General features: G+C 43.0%; 1 protein-coding gene across 1 annotated transcript in view; it reads left to right on the forward strand.

Annotated features, from left to right (window-relative positions):
- The window catches only part of SHC4 (SHC adaptor protein 4), a 103,523-nt gene that overhangs the window by 53,781 nt on the left and 22,732 nt on the right, over positions 1–27,010 (forward strand). Inside the window, exons 5-8 of the mRNA XM_044279623.1 lie at positions 3,048–3,101; positions 6,237–6,288; positions 15,402–15,519; positions 21,297–21,465. Coding sequence (XP_044135558.1) covers positions 3,048–3,101; positions 6,237–6,288; positions 15,402–15,519; positions 21,297–21,465 — 393 coding nt within the window. The remainder of the gene's footprint in view (positions 1–3,047; positions 3,102–6,236; positions 6,289–15,401; positions 15,520–21,296; positions 21,466–27,010) is intronic.

Consider the following 27,010-nt stretch of genomic DNA (forward strand, 5'->3'; position numbering starts at 1 on the left):
GGAAGGTGTACTCTTCATGAATTACTCACTAGGATATGCCCCCATTGTCTTATAAGTGAGGATCCCAGACCCCTAAAAAATCCGTACCTATATCGATAATAGAGGCCTGAAAGTTGTGGAGGCTGGACTGCGCATGTGCACTCACCCTCTATTTACTTTCTATCGGGCTTCCAAAAATAGACGAGCACTGGCTTGGCTATTTCCATCGGGCTCATAGAAGTTAATCGGAGTGGTGGCCGGTCATGCACCATGCGCTCCCATTCACTTCTATGGGGAGCACGATTGGTGGTGGCCAGACTGGAGTCCTTCACCCACCATTTTCCGGGGCTCCGTTCCTGATATAGAACCCCCACCTATAAAACAATGAGGACATATCCTAGTGATATGCCCCCATTGTCTGAGATGAAACAACCCCTTTAACAAAGCTGCATGAGAGCCAGTCCTGCATATGAAGTGCAGAGCAATATGTCAATAGAAGCACAGGTTGAAGTGAAGATATTTCATGGACCTACTGTAAAACTGTTATGTGAAGAGGAACTGTCGCCTGTCCTGACATGCCTGTTTTTTTAAGAGCTACATGCATACTTCATGCAATATCAATTCTGGAGCATCTATTCTTATGGCTCTATGTTGTGCTGTTCCTTTATTATTTCTACTAGAAGTTATGGCACAACATTGAGTGATAAGAACAGATGCTCCAGAATTGTTATTACATGGGAATACATGAAGTTATTAAAATAGTCATGTCTGGAGAGGTAAAAAGTCCTCTATAAGCTTTGATGAAGGGTAACTGTCATGCTTTCATAAACAAAAAAAATAAATAAATTTTTTTGCATATGTTACTGCTGCAGCAGCATTATGCATAAATCAATCTTTAGTTTCTTCACATACCACTATTTTCCTTGAGTTTTTCCCTTAGTTATGGCTGTTTAAACATTTACAATATGAGGACCTTCTCTGAGGCCAAAACTGCTTTCCCTCACTTCCCATACACACTTGCTGTAGCCAGCAGCTCCCTGCCAGCCAATCAGATTGGATTACTGAGAGACACGCCTCCTCACTCTGAAGCCTAATACAGCCGTGCAGTGTGAAGGACCGCCCCTCTGTCTTCTGCTTATACTAACAGGAAGACAGACAAGCCCTAGCAAGGGTCTTTTAAGGGGGCAGTGGAAAGGGACAGAGGTCATTAATGAAAGCTGCTATTATAAGGCAATTACAGATCTTTTGGCAATCATTGACAGACTAACTCAGGTATACATGCCTAGCTCTAATAAACTAGCAAATAAAAAAATATGACAGTTACCCTTTAAGTGAATTTTTAAAGCCTGCTTAAAACTGGGAATCTTAGGAGCAGGTCTGACATCCTAGGATTAGGTCTACAAACAGTAGTTGTATGTTTAGCCATATTATAATATTTCTGTTGTGATTTCATTTGATTTAAGACTCAAGATACAGAATAGTTAAACAATATGAGAAACAAAGCAAGATAGTGCCGGCCAAAGACAGACTGGGAACTTAAGGTGGCCCTGGAAAAAAACTAAAAGTAGCCCCATTTTGTAGTTGGGCCCAAATTGACAGAAGGCAGGGCAGGGCCAACACAAGTAGACGGGGCAAGCAATACCATATTGCAGCACATTATACCCCCTCAACAGAGCAAATACCACAGTGCATCACAAAATACTGCCCCAGCAGCACAAAATACATCCCCATAAACAGCCACTGGCTGGGTGAGAGGAGGGCTTAGGGTGGCCCCTGGGCATTGGCCCACTGGGAAGTTTCTCCATAGAGTCTATGACCTGTCCACCCCTGGTGCCAGCCCCAGACTGTTGTAAATGTCGGCTTGTGTTTTAGGCTGTGTTCGCATCTGCATAGGGCCTTGCAGATTCTGTTCAAAATGCTGGACAGAACAGTACGGTATGCTTGGCTATTTTGTCTGATAAAATAATGGCTCCTTAATTGAAACTCAACAGGCTTTTGCACTGTTAATAGGGCCCGTCAGGTGCCATTAGTTTCCAGCATTTGATATGAAATTCTATAATAGAGCAAAGCGACAGAAGCTGTGATGTGAACATAGCTGTATGTGTGCTATAGTAAATACAAGGCTAATCCCAACAACTTTAGAAATCCAGCTCAAAGCAGAAACAGGAGAATATTTATTTCAGCGGATAAAAACTTCCAGTAGAGGATATTATGTTACACGTTTCAGACCTCTTTTAATTCGGGACCTTCATCATGACATCCTGAACACTCAAATGGATGCACTATATGTGCTCACTCGCCACCTGGCCCTAAAATTAGAGGATCACATGATCGGGGCACACAGAGCGCAATCAAAGAACACACGTGCACATATATAAAACATTTGCGACCACATCAGACCATTGGTTGTCATAGCTTAGCACCGGTAAATGTTTTTTAACAATTATGCATATTTTATCATATTCTTCACTATACTGTGTAACAAACATGGTGGCACGCATTCTGGAGTGGGAAAGGGGGAGAAAATTATTGAATAGGGAGGCATACTGGATGTTTCAGCTAGCTACTTGTCATCCGACTGGCCTCAACAACAGGCATGATTTAATATTACAATACTAATAGAGCTATTGTCTTTGGTAATTATTTGGAGCTGTAGTATGAATTTTTGTAAGTGTTGTGCATGTGTGTTCTTTGATTGCGCTCTGTGTGCCCCGATCACATGATCCTCTAATTTTAGGGCCAGGCGGCGGGTGAGCACATATAGTGCATCCATTTGAGTGTTTAGTATGTCATGATGAAGGACCCGAATTAAAAGAGGTCGGAAACGCGTAACATAATATCCTGTACTGGAAGTTTTTAACCGCTGAAATAAAGATTCCCTTGTTTTTGCTTTGAGCTGGATTTCTAACGTTTTTTGGATTATCGTTGGAACAGCTAAGCCCAGGGGCTGTTGTCCGTGCTCTGCATAGCAGGGAGCAGGTGAGAGCTGCTTTTCTCTTATTTTTCACAGTAAATACAAGGCGTATGACTATAGTTTTTAACCTTCTGTGTGTCCATTTATTTCCTAGGTAGTTGCAAACCACCACATGCAGTCAATATCATTCGCTTCTGGCGGAGATCCAGTAAGTGCTACAATATTTTTTTTTTCCATTTTAAAACAACTTAAATAATCATCGCCATTTCTACTATTACTGCTATAGGTTTAATGTATCCTAAGTATTCCACAATAACAAATTTTAACTGCCAAGGCTTCTAAGTTCACATCCCCGGTAACCAGATCCAGCAGGCTGTTCTGGCGGTGAATGGGCGGTTCTGGTGAACTCCAGAAGGCTGTTTTCTGCCTGATCAGGTTACCAGGGATGTGAAAGTAGCTTTAGGCTGTTTTTACAGTTTTCTTATATCCCTATACAATAAATGATACTATTATACTGTAATGATAATAATGTTGCATCTCCTTTATCATATTACACAAAAATACTGCATTACTTGGATGCAGCTTCTATGAGAAGGCATTTTTAGGCTGCAATCACACATATAGTTTTTGGTGCTGCTTTTGATGCAGGTTCTTATGCCAAAGCCACAAGTCTATTCATAAGTAATGGGAAATATAAAGGAATGACTTATATTTCTCCATCATGTTGGATGCACTTCTGGTTTGCCTAAAAAAAAAAAGTGCTTTAAAACTGCCAGAAAAATGGCCTGTATATTTCTACCCTTTTTTGCTATGAACTAACTGGTAATATTTCACACACCAGTATTTTTACCCTCCATGTTATAGCTGTCACTTATTTAGATGAAAAACACATAAAACTTATCTAATCACTATTTGCTAGGTTATAAACATACTCTATTGTTACCTGTTGTAAGAAATCATTTTGAGCTTGGCAAAGGCTGATTGTAATGCTCTTCAATGGGAATACTAATATAATATCCAGAAATACTGTCTGTCCAATGAGCCCTACTTTATTATTATATACAGTCCTGAGAAAAATACAGCATACACCTGCTTTGAATTCTATGGTTCTACAGTACTTATTGGGATGTAATAAAATGATCTGGTCCTTTCTTGAAAGTACTGTAACTACAACCTCAGATGAACAACAACACACACGATACTTCACCATTTCATTATTTATTCTACAAAAATGAAGCCAAAATGGTATGATGAAAAACTAAGTACATCCCATGAATCGATAGCTTGTAAAAACAGCTTTAGCAGAAATAACTTGAAGTGATAGTTTTCTATATGTAGTTATCAGTCTCTTACATCATTCTGTAGGAATTATGGCTCACTCTCCTTTGCAACGATGCTTTCTTTAATTGAGGTTTGTGCACATTCATTTATGCACAGCTGTCTTAAGGTCTCACTGCAGCACTTTAATTGAGTTGAGGTCTGGACTCTGACTGGGCCATTGCAACACTTCTTCTGTTGGTGTGCTTGAGATCATTGTCCTGTTACTTCACCCAATTTCTGCCAAGTTTTGGCTGTTGGATGGATGGCCTCACATTTGACTCTAGAATACTTTGCTATGCAGAGGAGTTCATGGTTGACTCAATGACTGTAAGGTGCCCAGATCCTGTCGCTGCATTTTAGCCTAGTTTTGTTAAATAATGATACCGTGGAATCTGTTGTGAGATTGTCTTTACCTAATCTTAAGACCTTCTAAAGATCAGATTTTTTTTTATTACGTCCTGATATGTAAAACCATAGAATTCAAAGATGGTGTACTTTGTTTTTTCTTATGACTATCTCTGGGTCTCAAAACTTCCTAATACTATACATATGAGTTAAAGGGATTCTTCGGGAATTAAGAAAATGAAAATACTTAAATATTACTTTAGTATAACTATATTCCCAAATACATTTTATTAGCTATAATTGTTCATTTTGTCTAGGGTGCAAGCATTTAAGAGAAATAAAATGTCCGCCGTCCTATTAGCACACACAAAACCTGTCGTAATCACATAGCGGGACAAGTTACTTAACAACGCTGCGGTAGAGCTGCCTCATCCTCCTCTCTGCTCTACTTGTCAGGAATTATGATCCTGAATACAGATGATAAGATCTTCAGCTGAATCTCTGTAGGAATGGAGTTCATGAGGAGACATGGAGTATAGAGAGGATGGACAGGACAGGTAATGTGGGGCTGTGGTAATGGAGACTGCATACAAGTGCTGCTGCTCATTATCTACACCCCCATTATCCCCTCTGTACTTCATGTCTCCCAATGAACTAAATTCCTACAGAGATTTATCTGAAGATCATATTAAACTATATTCAGGATCATAATCCCTGACAAGTAAGAGAGGAAGATGGAGCAGCTCTTTAATTTGTCCTCCTGTGTAATTAGGACAAGTTTTGTGTGGATTAGTAGGATAGCTGCCATTTTATTTTTCCTAATGATTGCTCCCCGGCCATTATAACCAATGAAAGGTATTTGGTAATATATTTATAATGAAGTAATATTTAAGTATTTTTGTTTTCTTAATTCCTGGAGAATCCCTTTAAAGACATTAGCAACTCTTTGTTATATTCTCTGTACTTTAGGTATAATGACCATTTAAGGATCCACATAGGAAGTAAAAAGCAATTGAAAACTCCACTGTTCTATGCAGATGCTGTGTATTTGCCTATGTATTGAAAAAGGTGAAATCTATAGTGGAAAACCACAGCATTAATTGATCTGCTTCGGATTTCCTTAAAGCATTTCTATGGTAGTTACATATTGATGACCTATCTTTAGGATAGGTCATCAATATGACATCTGCGGGGGTCTGATTCCCGGGAACCTGACGATCAGTTGTATGAAGAGGCTGCGGTGCTCCATGAGTGCTTAGGCCTCTTCCTAGGCCATGTAATGTCACGTTCATCAGTCACGTGGCCTAGGTGAAGCTCAGTCCCATTCAAGTGAATGGAGCTGAGTTACAATACCAAGCACAGCTGCTATACAATGTTCGGCACTGTGCTTAGTCATAAGTTGCAAGGAAGCTACGGCACTCTCAGGAGTGCCATGGCCTCTTCAAACAGCTAATCGGTGGGGGTGCTGGGAGTCGGACCCCCGCCAGTCTCATATTAATGACCTATGGTGTGGATAGGTCATGAATATGTAATCTCCATAGAACCCCTTTAAATCTCATCTACTTTGCTGCTACTGTCCACCCACATTCCATGGTGGAAAATCCACATCGTTTGGATGTACCCTAAAAGTTGTGTGGTATATGGATTTTTGATATTAAAAATGTACTTTTTTTTTCAGGAGACAACTGACTATGTTGCATATGTAGCTAAGGATCCCGTAAACCAAAGAGGTATGACATACGGTACATGTTTCCTGTAATAGTAACTAATACATATTCTCTTAGATCCACACAAACATGTGTCACCAAAATGTTGTTGTACTGTCTGTGCAAAAAAAGCCTTGATGCTGACTACATGGAGTGTTAGTGGAGCATGCAGAGAGAAGGATTTGTATCTCTTCTGTGTTTTGGACCCATTAATAGAACTGGCTTGTAAATACTGTTACAGTATACTGACCAAAGTGCTGCCATGTGAAGAAGGCTTAAAGGGGTTGTGTCACTTCAGCAAATGGCATTTATCATGTAGACAAAATTAATACAAGGCACATACTAATGTATTGTTATTATCAATATTACCTCCTTTGCTGGCTGGATTAATTTTTCCATCACATTATACCCATTATACTTTGATGCAGGTTTGATGCAGAAATGTCGGCAACTGTTCCTTTCATCTGAGTGGGCTTGCAGAATTCCTTGCAAATGCTGTAGTATCAACACCATTAATACCTATGGAATTAATTTTTCAGTTGCTGAAATTAGGGATGAACAAATCGACTTCAGATGCTTCATCCAAAGTCAATTCGCAAAAAACTTTGTTAGAATACTGTACGGAGCGAGCGCTCAATACAGTATTAGAATGGATTGGTTCCGATGAGACTTCGGGTAATAACTTTTTAAATTCATTTCTACTGTAAAAAACCTTTGTACTGAACTCGGGTTCTAGGTGCATGCATATGTATGGGAGGATTTGGATACATAGCTACCGGCTGAACAAGTTTTCAGGCAACAGTTATCAACTGGAAATATAACTACTGTACTAATATATAAATACACATTATGCTAAACTCTATGCCCTCCTGACATGTCTATTTTAGTAAATACTTGAGTTCTTCATGAAATAAAAATTCTGTATAATCTTTTCTTTGAACTCCATGCTGTGATCTTCCTCTGTTATTGTGTCATGCCCTGCTCTGACTATGTGCGGAGGTCGGCCAGAATAGCAGCACGTGTTTAGTGTTGTGTTTTGGAGTCGTGCTGGATCCGCCTCCCATCAGGTGCACTGGGTGGGGTCATTAGTTTAAATAGCTCTCAATTCCAGTGCTCTGGGCGGGTTATAGAAATCAGTCTGGCCTTGGAAGCAAGCAAGCATGGTTGTCTGTTCCAGCTCAGAAAAGATAAGTGTGGTTTCAGTTTTTGTTATTTGCTGTCTAGGTTGTGTTTGTGTCATCTCTCCCATCCAGGTTCTGTGCGAGCAGGCTGCTCCTATTTCCCCTTCTCACCATCTCAGGGAATCTAGGGTGCTTTAGCCCAGGCACGGGGACACATAATTCCTACCACCAAGGTCTAAATGTGGGCTGAGCAGTGCAGGGAGAGATATCAGGGATTAGCTAGGAGGTGACCCTTCCCCTGCTTCTCGCCTAGAGCCTGGTTGTCGGTTTATCTGACAACTCTGTTTTTCCGGTTGGGGGGGTGTTCTATTCTTTCCAATCAGTGCTGAGACACCTCTTTGACAAGGCACACCCAGTGGGCAATGTATTCCGAAATTTCTAGTACGAATAACTGAAGAACAGCAAAATGCAGTCCAGTAAAAAAATAAAGTGGCCTGAGAATTGTTATTACATCAGAAATGAAAGTATTCCCTAAAGGAGACATGTTGGCAGCAGTGACAGGTCCTCTTTTGATTACAGATAGCCGCAGTTGAATGCCTTATTCAAGCGCCTTAACGAGGTACGATGTTGCTGTGTGGCATTCCATAGCATGTACCCTGATGGCTGCCAGACTGTTAGACAGATAACAGAGATGAATACAGAACATTTCTCTGTGGTCTGAATTAGTCATGGAGGAGTCAGAATGAAGCTGAACAGAGTCTCCAGTATCTTACAGGAAATCTGATTTAGCAGTGACAGTGATACAGAAGAGAATAACAGAGTTATTTTATTGTTCAGCTCCAAATATCTACGGTTCCTCAACTGCAGCATAACCCATGAAGATCCCAATCTGCTACAATATGCTGTCTGCTTATGTTTCAAAGAGGTGGCATTGAGAGGTGTAAAAATGGTCATGTAACCTAAAAGACCTGGTACACACTTGTTTTTATTTCTGTTGGCACCTGCTTTGAGGATACGTTAGGTGCCCCCATAGCCGATTCTGTCTTTATAACAGTACGGTAATGAGACTGTTGATAGAACCAGGACAGAAACCATGACACATAGCTGAATCTGTCTCACCGGTGTTGACTGATGGACCTCATTGACTTATATGTACAACTATTCTTCCCGTCAAAAACATCAGAATTCTCCTGAAGGACATAGCCTTAGGGATCACGATCACGATTATCTGTTGGATGTAGTACAAGTTGTCAGAATGTAGACTGTCCGAAGGTGGATCTTGAACTTATTTACAAAAGCTAAATCTGAGACCCCCAACCCACCATGTTTCACTGGATTTGTTACATTTTATGTAGAATCCGGGCTCTATAGTGTCACTTGCTGTCCTACTCAGGACTATAGAAGCCGATTTTAGCACCTCATAGCTACACTGTGTGGAGCTATACAGCAGGAGCATCATCTTATAGATGCTCATATTTAAAGTTATAGAAATACATTTTTAAACAGTAAATATTTGTATATCTGTAAATCTGAATTTGCAGGTTCTCCCCATGTTTGCTGTAGTCATGCTAAGGCTAATTGTCTTCCTCTGGGAGTAGGGGCCCTCATAAATGCATTCTCTTGTGCAGTGCTGGGTAACAGAGGAAACTTTATGGTGACTAAGAATAAACAGAATGTAATTGGATAACTGTAATGTAGAAGGAACTTTGTCCTTTCAGTTTGTAATCATTCGTTTTCTAGCTGCAACATCCTTTTTATAGCTGTAAGAATGACACAGGGCTAATGCACATGGCCAGGGTCGGCATCAGCACCCGGCAAACCCAGGCAAATGCTGGGGCCCACTGCACCTGAGGGAGCCCACTGAGCTGCTATTAGCACTTCCATCAATACAGATGGAAGCACTCATTGCTGTCATTTCACTTACGTAGTACCCCTTTGGTGGGCCCTCTGAGTCACATGAGGCCGGCTGCTGCAAAGCTTCAGACACACCTCCTCTTCACTCCATTCAGCAGAGCAACAGGTTACCTTACCAGCTTAAGACAGGCAGAGTTTGTCAGTGAGTCTGCACTGTGACCGTTTCTTCTGTGTGGGATAAGGGGGGGACTCTTCAAGCTGCTGCATGCTATTTAGTTGTTTTACTGTCTCCATGACACCTGCACCCCCTATCCTATCCTATCCTCATGGATCCCCTTCTGTTACCTTTCCTCCCTCATGTATTCAGAGCTCCTGTTCCACCCTCCTATCTTCTGTTGATGCCCTGCACAGACCTCCTGCCACTACTTCTTGTATGAATCCCCCTCAGAGCCCCTTCCACATACTTGCTGTGTTCACCCCTCCTGTCTATCCAGGGCCCCGGACCCCTGTCTCACTCCTCTGCCTCTCATTATGGTGGCTTCTGAACCGCATTCACCATCAGGACCTTCTAACATCACAGGGTCATGTGACTGTGCCCCCCACCCTGTACTGTGCCCCCTTATACCCTGCATTGTGCCCTCTTACCACACCCTGTACAGTGCCCCTAGTCATTCCCTGTACTGTGGCCTCTTATACCCTTTTATACGGTCACTGTATGGCATTGTTATCCGGTCACTGTACAGAGGTGGTATCTAATAACTGTATGGCCATAACGTTTTCCCTTTCCCTGCCCACGCCACCTTTTTTAGACCTTTGAATAAATATGTACTCTGCACACCTTGGATCCAGTGTGGGTGTCTGTGAGAGTGGTTTAGACAGTATAAGTTAAATCCACGGCACTCCAAAAGTTTTTTTGCAAGATAAATAATCTCATTTAATTCTTAGTAAACAGAATGCTGTTAATATACATCCAGTCCAAATTCATTTACATATAGTAAGTATTTATGCCATATCAGATAGAAAAATCCCAAACGTTTCGGTCTGTGCGACCTTCTTCAGCGGGGTCTGAAGGCAGAAAGAATAGGCATGCGCTGGATGTCACATCCAGCGCACGCCTATTCTTTCTGCCTTCAGACCCCGCTGAAGAAGGTCGCACAGACTGAAACGTTCAGGATTTTTCTATCTGATATGAATGAGATTATTTATCTTGCAAAAAAACTTTTGGAGTGCCGTGGATTTAACTTATGCCTTTTTTAGACCTGGCATGAGAGGAGAAAAAGATACAGATTGCGGTGCTAAAGACCTTTGCGCCACAATCTGTGTCAGAAATACACCTAATATAGATGTATTTCTATATAATAAATTACCCCCTAATTGCATTGTTAGGGGGTAGGGCTAATATCTTCATAGTATATAGATTCTAGTGTATTATACTGTGCCCTGTATTTCCCAGTAGAAAATGATCCTTGGGAAGCACAGTCCTCATCCCTGACCACCAGGACCAGGTAGCGCTCTGTCAGTACATGGCGGCCTCCCCTCTCCGCCACGCTGCTCCGCTGTGTCCTGGTGCTTATTCTGACACTAAGGCTGGGTTCACATCCCATTTGTGCCATCCATTTAATGAATACCAAAAATGTCTGTGTTACCAGATGCCTTAGACTAATGCCATACAGTGGCGTCTGTTCACCATACAGTTCTATTGTAAAAAAACATATACGTTAACATATGCATTTTTTTTTAATGGACTCTGCAGGATACAAAAACGTGGAGTGCTGCACATTTGTATACAAGCGGGGGCGTACTAACATTTTCTGTGGGGCCCAGTCAGTTTTAGCTACATCACTGCACATCTCCTTCTCTTCTCCCGACCCAGCAGTGACGTCATGACATGTGTCTCACTGCTGCAGTGGGCCTGAGAAGAGAAGGAGCGCAAGGAGCTGTGGTTAGTGAATGACAGGACCGCCGGCTCCCCTGCGATCCAGCAATGATAGGTATGTGAGGGGGCTGCTGGGGGGTCATTACACTGTGAGGGCCCCTTACACAGTATAATGATCCCCAGTGCCCCCCATTTAGTATAATGATCCCCAATGTCCCTCCATTCAGTATGATGACCACCAGAGCCCCCATTCAATATAATGACCCCCAGTGACCACCATACAGTATAATGACCCCCAGTGACCCCTCCATACAGTATAACCCCCAGTGTGGGGGCCACTGCGGGTCATTATTCTGATTTGGGGGCGACTGGGGGTTAATATTCTGAATGGAGGGCCACTGTGGGGTCATTATACTGTGTGTGGGGCCACTGGGGGTCATTATACTGTTTTTGGGGGCATTGGGGGGTCATTATTCTGTGTAAAGGGCCACTAGTGGTCATTATACTGTATAGGGGCCACTGGTGGTCATTATACCGTGTGGGAGCCACAGAGGGACATGTAAATGTACAAAAATGCCTCAAGGGGGCCCACTGGGATTTATCGCCCAAGGGTCTACATGAACCTGGAGCCAGCCCTGCACATGGCCAAATTATGGTTCCATTTTTATGGAGACGTAATGGGTCTCTGGTAGGGGTGCATGCATGCTCCACTGGACTCCACATGCAGGGAGGTATTCTCTCCTAGAGGAATTACATAAATTGCTCCATGCAAATAGTTTTGTTGTGATTCACATAGTTCTTTGGAGCAGGCAGATTTGCCTGCAGATTTTTCAGCCATAAGTGGATCCAGCAGGTAGGAGAAGTCCTTTCTTTCCATTTACAATTCCATTAGAATCCACTTCTGGCTTTGGCTGAAAAACTTGCAGGAAAATCTGCCTCAAAACCTCATCCAGAAAACTCCATGTTAACCTTCCCTAAGGCCTCTTTCACACGTGTGTGATGGATTGGCTCCGGATGCGTTCAGGGTGCGTTTAGTGAAACTCGCACCATTTTGCAAGCAAGTTCAATCAGTTTTGTCTGCGATTGCGTTCAGTTGTTTCCATGCTGGTACAATGCATTTTGATGCGTTTTTCATAGGTGTGATAAAAAACTGAAGGTTTACAAACAACATCTCTTAGCAACTATCAGTGAAAAACGCATTGCTTCCGCACTTGCTTGCGGATGCAATGCGTTTTTTAACTAAAGCCCCATTCACTCCTATGGGGCCAGGGCTGCGTGAAAAAGCAGAATATAGAACATGCTGCGTTTTTCTCACAACGCAGAACTGAAGCATGAAAAAACACTTATGTACACAGGCCCATTGAAGTGAAAAGGTCAGGATTCAGTGCGGGTGCTATGCATTTCACATGAGCGAGTTTTCCACGTGGGTGCAATGTGTGACACCCATTGCACCCACGTGGAAAACTCACTCAAGTGAAAGAGGCCTAAAGGTTCAAGTGTTTTGTTTTGTTTTACACTTTTTTTGGACACCACTAACAGTAGTTGATATAAAAAACCCACGTGGAAAACTCGCTTGTGTAAAAGAGGGCTAAAGGTTCCGGTGTTTTGTTTTGTTTTACACTTTTTTTTGGACACCACTAACAGTAGTTGATATAAAAAAAAGTTTTATCTTAATACTTTCTCTCCTTTCATGATCCACTCCTGTATCTAAAGCCTGAATGGGTGGCAGCACCCTAAGACACTGGCTATCAAACTTAGGAAACACTGCCATCTAATGGTGAATGGTGTAACAGTATATACACATTCAAAATGAGAAACTTTTCCTTAAGAATAAAATAAGTGGACCAGATTACCTAATCCTAAAGATGCCATTACACTAAGGCTATTTCACACGTGCGGCAGAGTGATCCGGAAAGCAGTTGCGTCGACGGATCTGCTTGCTGGATCCGGCAAAACGTATACCAACTGATGGCATTTGTAAGACTGATCAGGATCCTGATCCGTCTTACAAATGTATTGAAATGCCGGATCCATCTTTCCTGTGTTATCCGAAAAAACGGATCCGGTATTTATTTTTTTCACATTTTTTTCGGTCTGCATATGCACAGACTGGAAGGACGATTCCGGCATTCCGGTATTTTGAATGCCGGATCCGGCACTAATACATTCCTATGGAAAAAAAGGCATTCAGGCAAGTCTTCAGTTTTTTGGCCGGAGATAAAACCGTAGCATGCTGCGGTTTTATCTTTGTCCTGATCAGTCAAAAAGACTGAACTAAAGACATCCTGATGCATCTTGAACGGAAGAGAAGACTGCATGAAAGTAAATACAGAGGGTTCACTGCACAGCGCAAGCCACTCATAAGCCTCAAGAATAAGAAAGGCCAGATTGGAGTTTGCTATAAAAAAAAATAACATCTTAAAAAACCAGCACACTTCTGGAAGAACATTCTTTGCACAGATGACACCAAGATCAACCTCTACCAGAATGATGGGGGGGGGGGGGGGGGCTGGGGGAAGTATGGCGAAGGCATGGTACAGCTCATGATCCAAAGCATACCACATCATCTGTAAAACATGGCGGAGGCAGTGTGATGGCTTGGGCATGCATGGCTGCCAGTGGCACTGGGTCCCTAGTGTTTATTGATGATGTGACACAGGACAGAAGCAGCCAGATGAATTCTGGGGTTTTCAGACACATACTGTGTGCTCAAATCTAGCCAAATGCAGCCAAACTGGTTGGTTGGCGTCTCATAATACAGATGGACAATGACCCAAAACATAAAGCCAAAGCAACCGAGCAGTTTATTAAAGCAAAGAAGTGGAATATTCTTGAATGGCCAAGTCAGTCCCCTGATCTGAACCCAATAGAGCATTTCACTTGCTAAAGACTAAACTGCAGACAGAAAGGCCCACAAACAAACAGCAACTGTAAAACCGCTGCAGTAAAGGCCTGGCCGAGCATTAAAAAGGAGGAAACACAGCGTCTGGTGATGTCCATGAGTTCAAGACTTCAGGCAGTCATTGCCAACAAAGGGTCTTTAGCCAAGTATTAGAAATTAACATTTTATTTACAATTATTTCATTTTTCCAATTACTTTTGAGCCCCTGAAAAGAAGGGATTGAGGTAAAAAAATGCTTTCGTTCCTCACATATTTTGATGCAATCATTTTGTTCAACCCACTGAATTAGAGCTGAAAGTCTGAACTTCAACTGCATCTGAACTGTTTTGTTCAAAATCCCTTGTGGTAATGTACAGAACAAAAATTAGACAAATGTTGTTTCTGTCCAAATATATATGGACCTAACTGTATGTGCTCCAAATTGTGCCACTTTTTAGACAGATGTTTTTGTGCAGACACATTAGTAAATATGGGCCACTGTTGAAGAGATTTACTATGCAAAATGTACATGAGGAGAAAAAAATATATTTTCCCAATTTTTTCGGCAATATGCCTACATACATAAAGGGGCAAAGCTAAGTCAGTGTTTTTTTAGGGGTATCACTGTGGATTTCAATCTATGAGAGCAATTGAGTCGTTGGGCCAGATTTATCATTACACTTACATCTTACTCCACTTTTACAGTCAGATTTATGATCGGTCCTTAAATACTGTGATAAATGTGGTTTGACGGTAGCAGTTTATCCTTCAGTAAGCGGCTTTACAAAAGTCGCACGTCTTTATGAAAAAGTCGCATGTTCTATTAAAAAGTCGCATAAGATAAGCATGGTCCTCACTGGAGTCAAATTGCGCAATATTTATCAACTTTTAAAATGTAAACAATAGTAAATCTGTCTAGAGATTCATTTACATAAGAAAACATGCCCACTTTCAGAAAACTGGCGAGCATAGCGCAGAGCCAATAAAAGTCGCACATTTTTGCACAGTTTTAGCGATTGCGCAAAAGTTGTCAACTTTTCATTCCATTATTTTGACTTGAGCTAATGATAAATCTTATGGGGACACCTTGGCTGGTATTATGTTAGAGGACTCTGTGACAGTGTTATGGGGGACTTTGTGGCTACTTCTGTGTTAGGAGGTTCTGTGAATGAGACTCTTATGGGGGTTACTGTGTCTGACACTGTGTTAGGGGAGGGGGCTCAGTGAGTGACACTGTCATGGAGGTCACTGTGTCTGGCAATGTGCTAGAAGACTTTATTTTATAAACAGCATGTCTTTTATTACGTACCTATGACATATTTTTAGATATACTGTATAAAGCTATGCGGAAGTATACATCTGATACTAAGATTTCTCACAACCATTTGTGTTACATTTTTTCTAGCTTGTCACATTTTGGAATGTCCAAACAGCCAAGCTCAAGAGGTGATCAATACAATTGGTCAGGCATTTGAACTGCGCTTCAAACAGTTTTTGAAGAGTCCATCCTTTATAGAAGAAAGGTAATCTTTGAGTTATGCTGCAAATATCAAATAGTATTCTGTGTAGATTACTGCTCCACAACTTATAGCTCGGGGACCACAAGTTACTCTCCAACGCTTCCATGTGGCATTTCTGAAGTTGGTAGATGAAGTTGTGTACCAGCGTCAGCAGAGTGATGGACCAACACATGGCACCAGGATCAGAACTCTATGACTTATAACACTGGCTAGGCTAAGAACCATTTTTGTTGTAACCACATTCCTAAGCAGCAGCGGATTACAGCCGCTTGCCATTTTTAACACTCAATTTTCTACTTTGTAAATTAATAAGGTTGACATTTATTTGACTTTGGTCATAACTTTGACATTAATTCTTGAGGTGGATCACTGTCACATGTTATACTTAAACGTATCTATCAAGTCTAAAAGCTTTCAGCACGTGTTACCATGACTGCTCAGATTGGCAAGGTTTCAATAATTCAATGTAGGCAGCCCAGCTATGAATATGGAATCTACTTCTTCCTACAACCCCATTGTGCCTGCTTATACCACATGATAACGAAAGTGCAGAGCAGAGATGTTAAAGGAGTTGGCTGGGATTGATTTTTATTTTCCATATGTGACCTCAGAATTGGTTCCAAGGGAGTAGCTATAATGGAAGCAGGGGAAGCGGCTGCTTTGGGGCCCAGACCCATAAGGGGCCCCCTCAGGAGGAGGACTAAAAGATTTTATTGTCAGGGCCCACTCAGCAGTATTAAACAATGACATTATATACAGTGACACTGTAGGAAACTGACTTTGTCTAAGAGCTCAATCTTGGCTAGCCATAGGAGTGGGGGTTGCTGGGTAGGGCATTATAAAATTTGCTGTGGGGCCCATTCAGTTGCAGTTACACCACTGATTAGTTCTTATCAAAAATTCTGTCACAGCCGCAAGTAGACATTCCAGCATGCCCCCTCCAATATTTAACTAATTTCCCCTGTATCATGGGAACATATGGCAAAAAAAATCAATCCCGGCCAAACTCCTTTAATAATGGAGATTCTTCCTACAATTAAAAGGGGTTTCCAAGTTGAAGAAAAAACTTGGTCTAAAATAACAACAGAAGCAATAGTTACCTCTTTTCTCCCCTGCCGCTTACAGCTATGTGCTCTGATTCTCCTCACTACTGTTTGTCTTCCTGTGATGCTATGTGCACACAGCCAATCACCGGCCTTAACAGTGACATCTCATGTTCTGCTGAGGCCAGAAACTGCAGTTATCTATGTGAATGGAGATCACTGTTGCATCAATGAAGATGACATCAGCGTCAGGTAAGAAGTGCTGGAAGAAGCAATGGAGAAAAGGGGCTGCCATAGTTTTTATATAACTCAGACAACACCTTTAAAAGGGATTAGGTAATTAATTTTAGATCGAATGGGGTCTGACTCCTGGCTCCCCCCCAATCAGCTGTTTGAAAAAAACTGCATTACTTGGTGAGCACCTCATCAGTCACGTGGTCTAGGTGCAGTAAGGTAGAAAAGGGGCTGCCAGAGTTTTTATATAACTAGAACAACACCTTTAAGGGGATTAGGTTATCAACACTCGAATGGGGTTCGACTCAAGTGGATGGGCCTGAGCAATACCTAGCCTAGCCACTATACAATGGACGGCGTTGTGCTTGGTTAGCTGCAAGGAGGCCTCAACACTCACCGGTCTCTTCAAACAGCTGATCTGTGGGGGTGCCAGGAGTTGGATCCACGCCGATCTGATACTGATTACATATCCCGAGGATAGAACATTAATATCAAAATCCCCGAAAACCCCTTTAACATTTATGGCAATTTTTTTGACGTACCATAAATGTCTGACTATTGGTGAACAGCCTAGTGGCATCATCCCCAATCCCTAGCCCACCCACTTCTTAATGAGAATTGGCGGCCCATACAAATGGAAGATACAGAAATAGCCAAATCAAAGTCATCAATGTGATACATTTTATGGCAAACTTAATTCATTACAAGACTACTGCACTATATAGGTTTCTTATTTTAAGTATATATATTTTAGTCACCAAAATGTTCTTTTCCTGGAGGCTTTGTACGCTGTGTCTGTGTGTATACAGTATATATATATATATATATACTTGGAAAGCTGAAGATGCAGCACACTTTCTTGATCTGGTGCAAAACCAGGCCAGCGTGGACCAGCACCGCGGTCCAATTAGGTACAATGGAAAAAAGCCAGCAGCACACCATGGATTTCAAAAGAACACGTGCGGTTTATTCACCCAGTGTCAGGTAGCAACGACGTTTCACCCGCTTGTTGCGGTCTTTCTCAAGCTATACATATATATATATGTACACACACACACACACACACACACAAAATTAAAAACTTATATAGCACAGTAGCCTTTTATTGAATTATTATACTGTGGGTGACATTTTTTATATATAGTTCCTAGAAGCAAATTAACGAAGTATAACATATATCAACATTCGTACAAATTGAAAACATCCAAGTTATGAGAGAGGAAATACTTTTTCTCCCTTTGTGGTTCTGGGAAATAAAATGCAGACGTTTCCGTGGGGTGCTTTTCTGAGAGGTCTCAGTGCGCTTGCCAATTAAAATAAGCCATGTTTGTATTTTATCACATAAAAAAGACTTTATCTTCCGAGGAGCATAGCGGAGAAACTGAGAAATCCATAGAGGCCACTGAATGCTGTAATAGGAAGATGATAAGGGATTTTACATGAAGCCTTCCAGATGTGGCAATTAACAAAAAAAATGACATTGACATTGTAACCCGGGAAGAAAATATGTGATAAAATAATATATAAATGCAATGTAATAGGAAAGGGGCATACCACCAACAGTGATCTCCACTCTAAAATGCATTCCCTAGAACAATATTTTCAGACTTTCTCCCAATACATGCTCATTATGCATTTACCTCCCAACGTCTTTCTAGACAGATTATCTGCCTCTGTGCTGTAAGCATCTTGCTTATCATCTAGATTTCTTCCCTCAAAACTACAAGAACAGTTTCGCTGTTAACCGCATTTTACCCTTAGTTATCGGTCAATGTATCTTCAGCATTTGGATTAAAGTGGTTCTACCACAATTAATTTCACTGATGGTGAGAGGAGATCTACTGGTCCCATGTGCTGGACCTAAACCAACACTGCAGAAACAAAGATTCTTTAGGAATTGCTAATATAGTGCAAATTTTACGACATGCGATGCAATCATAGGCCATGTTCACATAGAGTATTTCCGCTATGTTCAGTGTCTGCTCTGCTGAATATATATTTGGAACCAATGGATAAAAAAAAAATGTTTTAAAGTAATGTTGACCCCCCCCCCTTTTCCCAAAATATAACAAACAGCATGCTTTTATAATGGGAGTCAGAGTGACAGTTTCCATTCCAGTCCAGAGCTGCTTTTACAATTCCACTATCATAAGGATGGTTTCACACTGCCCTTTTTTTTTCTCTCTTTTTTTTTTTTAAGCAAAAAATGCTGCAAATAGGAAATTGTAAAATGCCCTACAGACATGTGTGGGTGCGATTTTGCTCTTGGTGTTTTATTTTTCAAATACAGTATATTCTAAGTGTGAATTTTTTTTCAGATATTTCCCCATAGATGTTTCTATAGTCTAAGTAGATCAGATAGGAGGATGAAGCACCTCTTTAGCTCAGTCTTGTGAAGTAACTTGTCCTCCTGTGTGATTAGGACAGATTCTGTGAATACTAATAGGACAGCGGCCATTTTGTTTCTCCTAATGATTGCTCCCCAGACAATCGAGCCATTATAACTAATGAAAGATATTTGGGAATATATTTATAATAAAGTATTATTTAAGTATTTTCATTTTCTTAATTTCCAGAGAACCCCTTTAATAGACACATGCTGCAGGATGCAAAACCACAACTGCTCGGTCCTCTCCCCCTAAAACCCGCTTCTCCACCATTACAGAAGAAAAACTCTCCACTCTACTCTCCAGATCACATCTCACCACCTGTGCACTTGACCCGATCCCATCCCACCTCATCCCTAACCTCACCACAGTGTTTATCCCAGCCCTAACTCATCTCTTCAATCTATCACTAAACTCTGGTGTCTTCCCCTCTGCTTTTAAACATGCTACCATTACACCCATCCTCAAAAAGCCTTCACTTGACCCATCTTCCTTGTCCAGTTATCGCCCCATATCACTTCTTCCGTATGCCTCAAAGCTACTTGAACAACATGTCCATTCTGAACTGTCCTCCCACCTCTCCTCTTGCTCCCTCTTTGACCGCCTATAATCCGGCTTCCGAACCCACCACTCGACCGAGACTGCCCTTACCAAAGTCACCAATGACCTACTGACAGCCAAAACCAAGAAACAATACTCTGTCCTCCTTCTCCTTGACCTGTCCTCTGCCTTCGACACTGTTGACCACACCCTTCTGTTGCAAACTCTCTCATCTCTTGGCATCACTGACCTGGCTCTCTCCTGGATCACATCATACCTCACAGACCGGACGTTTAGCGTCTCCCACTCCCGCACCACCTCCTCGTCTCATGCCCTCTCTGTTGGTGTCCCGCAAGGCTCTGTCCTAGGACCCCTGCTCTTCACAATCTACACTTTTGGCCTGGGACAGCTCATAGAGTCCCATGGCTTTCAGTATCACTCCTATGCTGATGACACACAAATCTACCTTTCTGGTCCAGACATCACCACCTTACTATCAAGAATCCCACAATGTCTATCTTCTATATCATCCTTCTTCGCCTCTCGCTTTCTTAAACTTAACATGGATAAGACAGAATTCATAATCTTTCCCCCATCTTGTTCAACCCCCCCAACAGACCTATCTATCACGATCAATAGCTGCACATTATCCCCAGTCAAAAAAGCCCGCTGCCTTGGAGTGACCTTAGATTCTGCCCTTTCCTTCCGACCGCACATCCAAGCCCTTTCCACCACCTGCCGCCTCCAACTCAAAAACATCTCCCGCATCCGTGCTTTCCTTAACTTCGAATCTGCGAAAATGCTCGTACATGCCCTCATTATCTCCCGCCTAGACTACTGCAACATTCTCCTCTGTGGCCTTCCATCTAGCACCCTCGCACCCCTCCAATCTATCCTCAACTCCGCTGCCCGACTAATCCACCTCTCACCTTATTACTCCTCTGCCTCTCCCCTCTGCCAATCCCTTCACTGGCTCCCCATTGCCCAACGAATCCACTTTAAAGTACTGACAAACACATACAAGGCCGTCCATAACCTGTCCCCTCCCTACATCTCTGAGCTACTTTCCCGATACATCCCCACACGCACTCTCCGATCCTCACAAGACCTCCTTCTCGCCTCTCCTCTTATCGCCTCTTCCCACAATCGACTCCAAGATTTCTCCCCTGCATCCCCCATACTCTGGAACTCGCTACCCCAACATATCAGACTCTCACCTACAGTGGAATCCTTCAAAAGAAACCTGAAAACCCACCTCTTCAGACAAGCCTACAACCAATGACCCTGCTGCCTCTATACCGCCATGACCAACTCAACCCGCACCTACTGTGTCCTTCTCCCATACCATGTAGATTGTAAGCCCTCATGGGCAGGGCCCTCTCTCCTTCTGTACCAGTTTGTAACTCATCTTGTTTATGATTAGTACAATTGTCTGTTATGTATGTGCACCGCTTATCATATGTACAGCGCTATGGAATGAATGGCGCTTAAATAATAAATAATAATAATCTATGGATGTTGTCTTTTCAATGTGCATTACTATAATCATACTGATATATGTGCTTTTTATCTTTAGTGAAGCATTAGGCAATAATAATGTGGCTGAGAAAACCGAACGAAAAGAAGGCCATGAATACTATAATGAGGTGCCAGGAAAAGAGCCCCCTTCAGGTGGTATACTCGACAACAGAATGCAAGTGGAAATTGCAGGATCTAGATCGGATGGTGATAAAAAAGACCCCAAAGTAGGTCCCACAACTGTCTACAGAAATTTACGTAAAGCTTTATATTAAATTTTACATTCTTGAACGCCACTGTAATGTCAAGATGTTTGTTCCTTTTTATACAGAGGTTGCATGATGTTGTTCTTTAAAAGGTTTTTATCAGTAAAGGAGATTTCCAGCCTGTAGATACAGGTGGCCTATAATCAGGATTGATTATCAATATGTTTCAGTGAGGGTGCCTGGTGTCAGACCCCAAACAAAATGATATCATCAATAACTACATCAAGGGTGTCGCCACAGGGGCCACTATAAGAACTGGGGCACTACAGGGGAGCACTATATGAACCGGTGGCTCTACGGGGGGAAGGACGGGGCTTTAAAGGGGGGCACTATAATAACATGGGGGCATTATAAGCACTGGGGGCACTACAGGGGGTCACTATAAGGACTGTGGGTACTACAGGGGAACTGTAAGGACTAGGGTCATTATAGGGGGCACTATAATTATTGGGTGCATGACAGGAGGTTGCTATAAGTACTCGTGGCACTACAGAAAAAGATTACATTTATTGAGGGCACTACAAGGATTATTATAACTACTGGGGCACTATATGGGGCATTATACTTAATTGAGGCACTGTAGGTAGCATTATATTTACTGTAGCATTATAACTACTGAGGGCAATACAGGGGTCATTATAGCTACTGGGGGCACTAGAGGGGACATTATAACGATTGGAGGCACTCTAGGGACATTATACTGACTGGGGGCACTATAGGGGGTATCTTTTGAGCAAGCAATGCCCCTGAACTATATACTGGAAACCCCTTATAAAAGGGCTGTCCAGGAATTTTAAGGAGTTATCCCATGATTAATGCAAAAAAACGAAAATCTAATTTCATACAGTACATAACAACCTCTGTCTAATAAGCTTAAGCTCTGTTCATTACTCCAACTGCTCTGCTAGATTTCAAGCTGGCAGCTTAGGGGGCGTGCACCTTTTAATGCAATGTGTCTTTTCTACTGCTGCTGGTGGCAGTTTAAGGATGGAACTGAGCATACAGTTCCATCTCAGTAAGCCGGACAGAGAAATGTATAAGCTAGCAAACAGCAGGTAGCGCTGTCCAGATAGATTTCAGTCAATAACTCAGTGGCAATGTGCCCGCATTGCTGTGAAAAATTATGTTTTAATATATGCAAATAAGCCTGTTGGAGCACTGGGGGCATTACTGTTACACCTAGAGTCATTGCTTTCTCTGCAAATGCCACATCCTCTGTACCTTTATTGACAAGGCCAGGCATTATGATGTTTACACTGCCTGGCCCTGTCAATTAAAGTGCAGAGTGAGTGGCAGTTGCATAGAAAACAGAACCACTAGGTGTAACAGCAACACCCCTGTTGCTGCTAGAGGGTCATTTGCATATATTAAAACACAATTTTTCTCAGCATTGCAAGCACATATGAACATGGGACGAACACAGATGCCTTCAGCTGCCAAGTGCACATGTAACAGGTCAGCCAGTTTCATAGGTACAAATCTGCTGACAGATGCCCTTTAATTACTACTACCGTGTACCATCTTGAGAACCAGGATTGGCCAGCACTGGTCTACAATATAAAGTTTGAATGTTCCTATGGTTTTTCATAGGCTACTCCAGATTCCTCTTATACTCCAATATATGCTAGTAAGTCATTTGGCATGCCATGAATGTAGGCTACATGAACACGTCCGTTAAAAACTGATAAACTGTAAATTTTTTATGATGCCTTTCTGAGAAACAAACGATAAAAACTGACCCATTCAATTGTATTGGGGTAGTCGGTAAGTGAAAAACGGACCACATAAAACATGTTCTATTTTTTGGCATCCGTTATTCACTGGCCGGCAAAAACTGCTGTGTGAATAACCCCATAGACTACCATTGGTCTTGTGCATGTAGCCTTAGTCTCTGTTGATATAGGATGATTTCTACGAAGACATTCTCTGTACAGAACTGCAGTTGAATCATAAATAATAAATGCAGATATCTAACATATAAAGCTGAGTGTATATGTGTGTGTGTGTGTGTGTGTGTATATGTATGTATGTCCGCTAAAGGAATCCGCACACTCGCATTTACAATCACGAAATTGGCACATAGGTACATCACGTGTTCGGGAAGGTTTTAGACCACGTATCGTTCCTGAGATATTCCCAAAAAATGCATTAGCCAATAGAAGCTTGGTCACATGACCCCTATCAGCCAATAGAAGCTCGCAGGCCCTTAGTCTCCACATACACACAGCTTTACTCCAGGTTTCCATAACAACGCAGCCATTTTTCTTCACTGCTGTAGGTCAGCTTTAAAATAAATCTGTCACCAGGATAATCACTATAGAAGTAAAGCCTTAGCCTAATAGTGTGTCTGAGCTCCTTCCTGCAAGAGTGACGCCCTCTGGGCACCTTACTGGCTCATTTGCATACCAAATAAATTGGATTTTCAGAAGATAGAAAACATCTGTTGCTGAAACATAGACACATCTAGAAATAAGGTACTGTGCTGTTAGGCTATGGCTTTACTTCAATAGCGATTATCCTGGTGACAGATTTCCTTTAAAGTGGCAGTGTGGATGTCACTGTTAAGGGGGCAGGTAGGGTGGCCATTCAGGTCACCCTCAAAAGACGAACTTAAAAACACCGCCCCCAGGGCCTGATAAGCCACGCCCTGACCCAGTTAGGCCACACCCCTCCCACTCCACAGCTGACGGCGATTGAAAAAATTATAGTAAAAATCAACTTCTGTCAGCTGCAGGGGTGGGAGGGAGGGTGACTTTCTCCCTGCAGCTCACGTTTAGACAGCACAGTGCTGCTGTCTGAGAGTGAGCTGTTCAAAAGGACATCCCTGTGTCCGTCCAAGCCCTGCGCCGGACGGAGGACAGGGAGTCTGAAAGCCTGATGTTCTGCCTAAAACCAGACCTCTGGCCACCCTAGGGGCAGGCTGCTGTGGAGGTAACAATTAAGGGGATGGTCTGCTATGGAGGTCAGTGTTAAAGGGAACCTGTCACCGGGATTTTGTGTATAGAGTTGAGGACATGGGTTGCTAGATGGCCGCTAGCACATCTGCAATACCCAGTCCCCATAGCTCTGTGTGCTTTTATTGTGTAAAAAAAAAACAATTTGATACATATGCAAATTAACCTGAGATGAGTCTAGCAGCCCATGTCCTCAGCTCTATACACAAAATCCAGGTGACAGATTCCCTTTAAGGGGCAGATTGCTGTAGAGGCTACTGTTAAGGGGGTGTGGTGTTGTTGAAATCACTGTTAAGGAGATGGGGTAATGTGGAGGTCACTAATAAAGGGGTGGCCGCTGTGGAGGTCACTGTTAAAGGGGTGTGTTGCTGTGGAGGTCACTGTTAATTGGACAGGATGCTGTGGAGGTCACTATTAAAGGGGCAGGCGCTGTGGAGGTCTCTGTTAAGAGGGCAGGGAACGGTGGAGGTCAGTTAAGGGGACAGTCTGCTATGAAGGTCAGTGTTAAGGGGTGGGGTGCTGTAGAGGTCACTGTTAAGGGGGGGGGGTGTTGTGGAGGTCAAATTTTATGGTAATGGAGCTTTGTGGAGGTCACTGTTAAGGGGGCGGGTTATTGTGTAAATAACTGTTAAGGAGACGGGGTACTGTGGAGGTCACTAATAAAGGGGCGGCCGCTGTGGAGATCACTGTTAAAGGGGAGGGCGCTGTGGATCGCCGGACCGCGATATGACCAAGATCGGTTACAATGGCAGCCAGGAGTCACGCTACTGAAGTCCTGGCTGCCATGGTATGTTAGTGAGCAGCATTATACTCACGTCCGCCGTGGGCGCCGGTCGCTCCTTCTTCTGTCTGTGCGGCGCACAGCGGCCACGGCGCACGTGAGTATAATGCTGCTCACTAACATACCATGGCAGCCAGGACTTCAGTAGAGTCCTGGCTGCCATGGTAACCGATCGGAGCCCCAGCATTACACTTCTGGGACTCCGATCGGAACTGCCCACTGCCACCAATGATTGGGGGGAGGAGGACCCTGTGGCCACTGCCACCAATGATTAATACTGGGGAGGGAGGGGGATGGGTTTGAGTTACCAGAGGGGGCTGATAAAAGGGAGAGGCTGGGGGGCGGATCAGGGGCTGGGGGGCGGATCAGGGGCTGGGGGGCGGATCAGGGGCTGGGGGGCACATGAGAGGCTGGAGGGCTAATCAGAGGCTGGGGGCACATGAGAGGCTGGGGGGCGGATCAGGGGCTGGGGGGCTGATCAGAGACTGGGGGGCACATGAGAGGCTGGCTGTTATGGTCAGCTCCCTGCTGTTGTGTGCACAAAGCACAGGGCAGCAGGGAGAGTGTAAAGTCCTATTCACCCTAATAGCTCTATTAGGGTGAATATGACAAGGGTTCTAGCCCTTAAGGAGGCTAATAGTTATTAAATAAAAAGTAAAAAAAAAAAAAAAGTTTAAACCCCCCCCAAATATAAAAACCAATATATCGCGATATATATCGCATATAGCACATGCTTAAAATTATATCGCAATATAGATTTTAGGCCATATCGCCCACCCCTAGGCAGCGGGGTACTGTGGCAGTCACTGTTAAAGGGGCAGTCGCTGTGGAGGTCTCTGTTAAGGGGGCAGGGAATGGTGGAGGTTACAGTTAAGGGGACTGTAACCTATGGTTAGTGGTAAGGGGTGGGTGCTGTAGCTGTCGCTGTTAAGGGGACGGGCCCCTGTGGAATCAGTGTCAAGGGGGTGGGGTGCTGTGGAACTCACTGTTAAAGGGGCAGGCTGCTGTGAAGGTCAAAGTTAAGGGAGTGGGCTGCTGTGGAGGTCCCATTTTAAGGAGACAGGGCACTGTGGGGGCAGTCAGTGTTAAGGGGTGGGGGGCTGTGGAGGTCACTGTTATAGTGGATACTGTCGATATCTTTTAGGCTACTTTCACACCTGTGTTTGATGCGGATCAGTCTTGTATCTGTCCCGCACCGATAATGCAAACTCAAACGCTTGTATCCATTCAGAATGGATCCGTATGCATTATTCTTTAAAAAAATAGATGCATCCTGACTTACATTGAAAGTCAATGGGGGACGGATCCGTTTTCAATTGCACCATATTCTGTCAGTGAAAACAGATCTGTCCCCATTGACTTACATTGTAAGTCAGGATGGATCAATTTGGCTCTGAATCGTCAGGTGGACATCAAAACGCTGCAAGCAGCGTTTTGGGGTCTGCCTCCAGAGCGGAATACAGGCGCAACAGAGCCAAACGGATGCATTCTGAACGAATCCTTATCCTTTCAGAATGTTTTGGGGCTGAACTGATCCGTTTTGGGCCGCTTGTGAGAGCCCTGAAACGGATCTCACAAGCGGACCCAGAAACGCCAGTGTGAAAGAAGCCTTAGGGTCCATTCACACGTCCGCAATTCTATTACACATTTTGCGGAACGGAATTGCGGACCCATTCATTTCTATGGGGACGCACAATGTGCTGCCCGGCCCCGGAATTGCGGATCCGCACTTCTGGGTCCGCAATTCCGTTCCCGAAAAAAATAGAACATG

Source organism: Bufo gargarizans, chromosome 2 (assembly GCF_014858855.1).
Source record: "Bufo gargarizans isolate SCDJY-AF-19 chromosome 2, ASM1485885v1, whole genome shotgun sequence".
Lineage (NCBI taxonomy): Eukaryota > Metazoa > Chordata > Amphibia > Anura > Bufonidae > Bufo > Bufo gargarizans.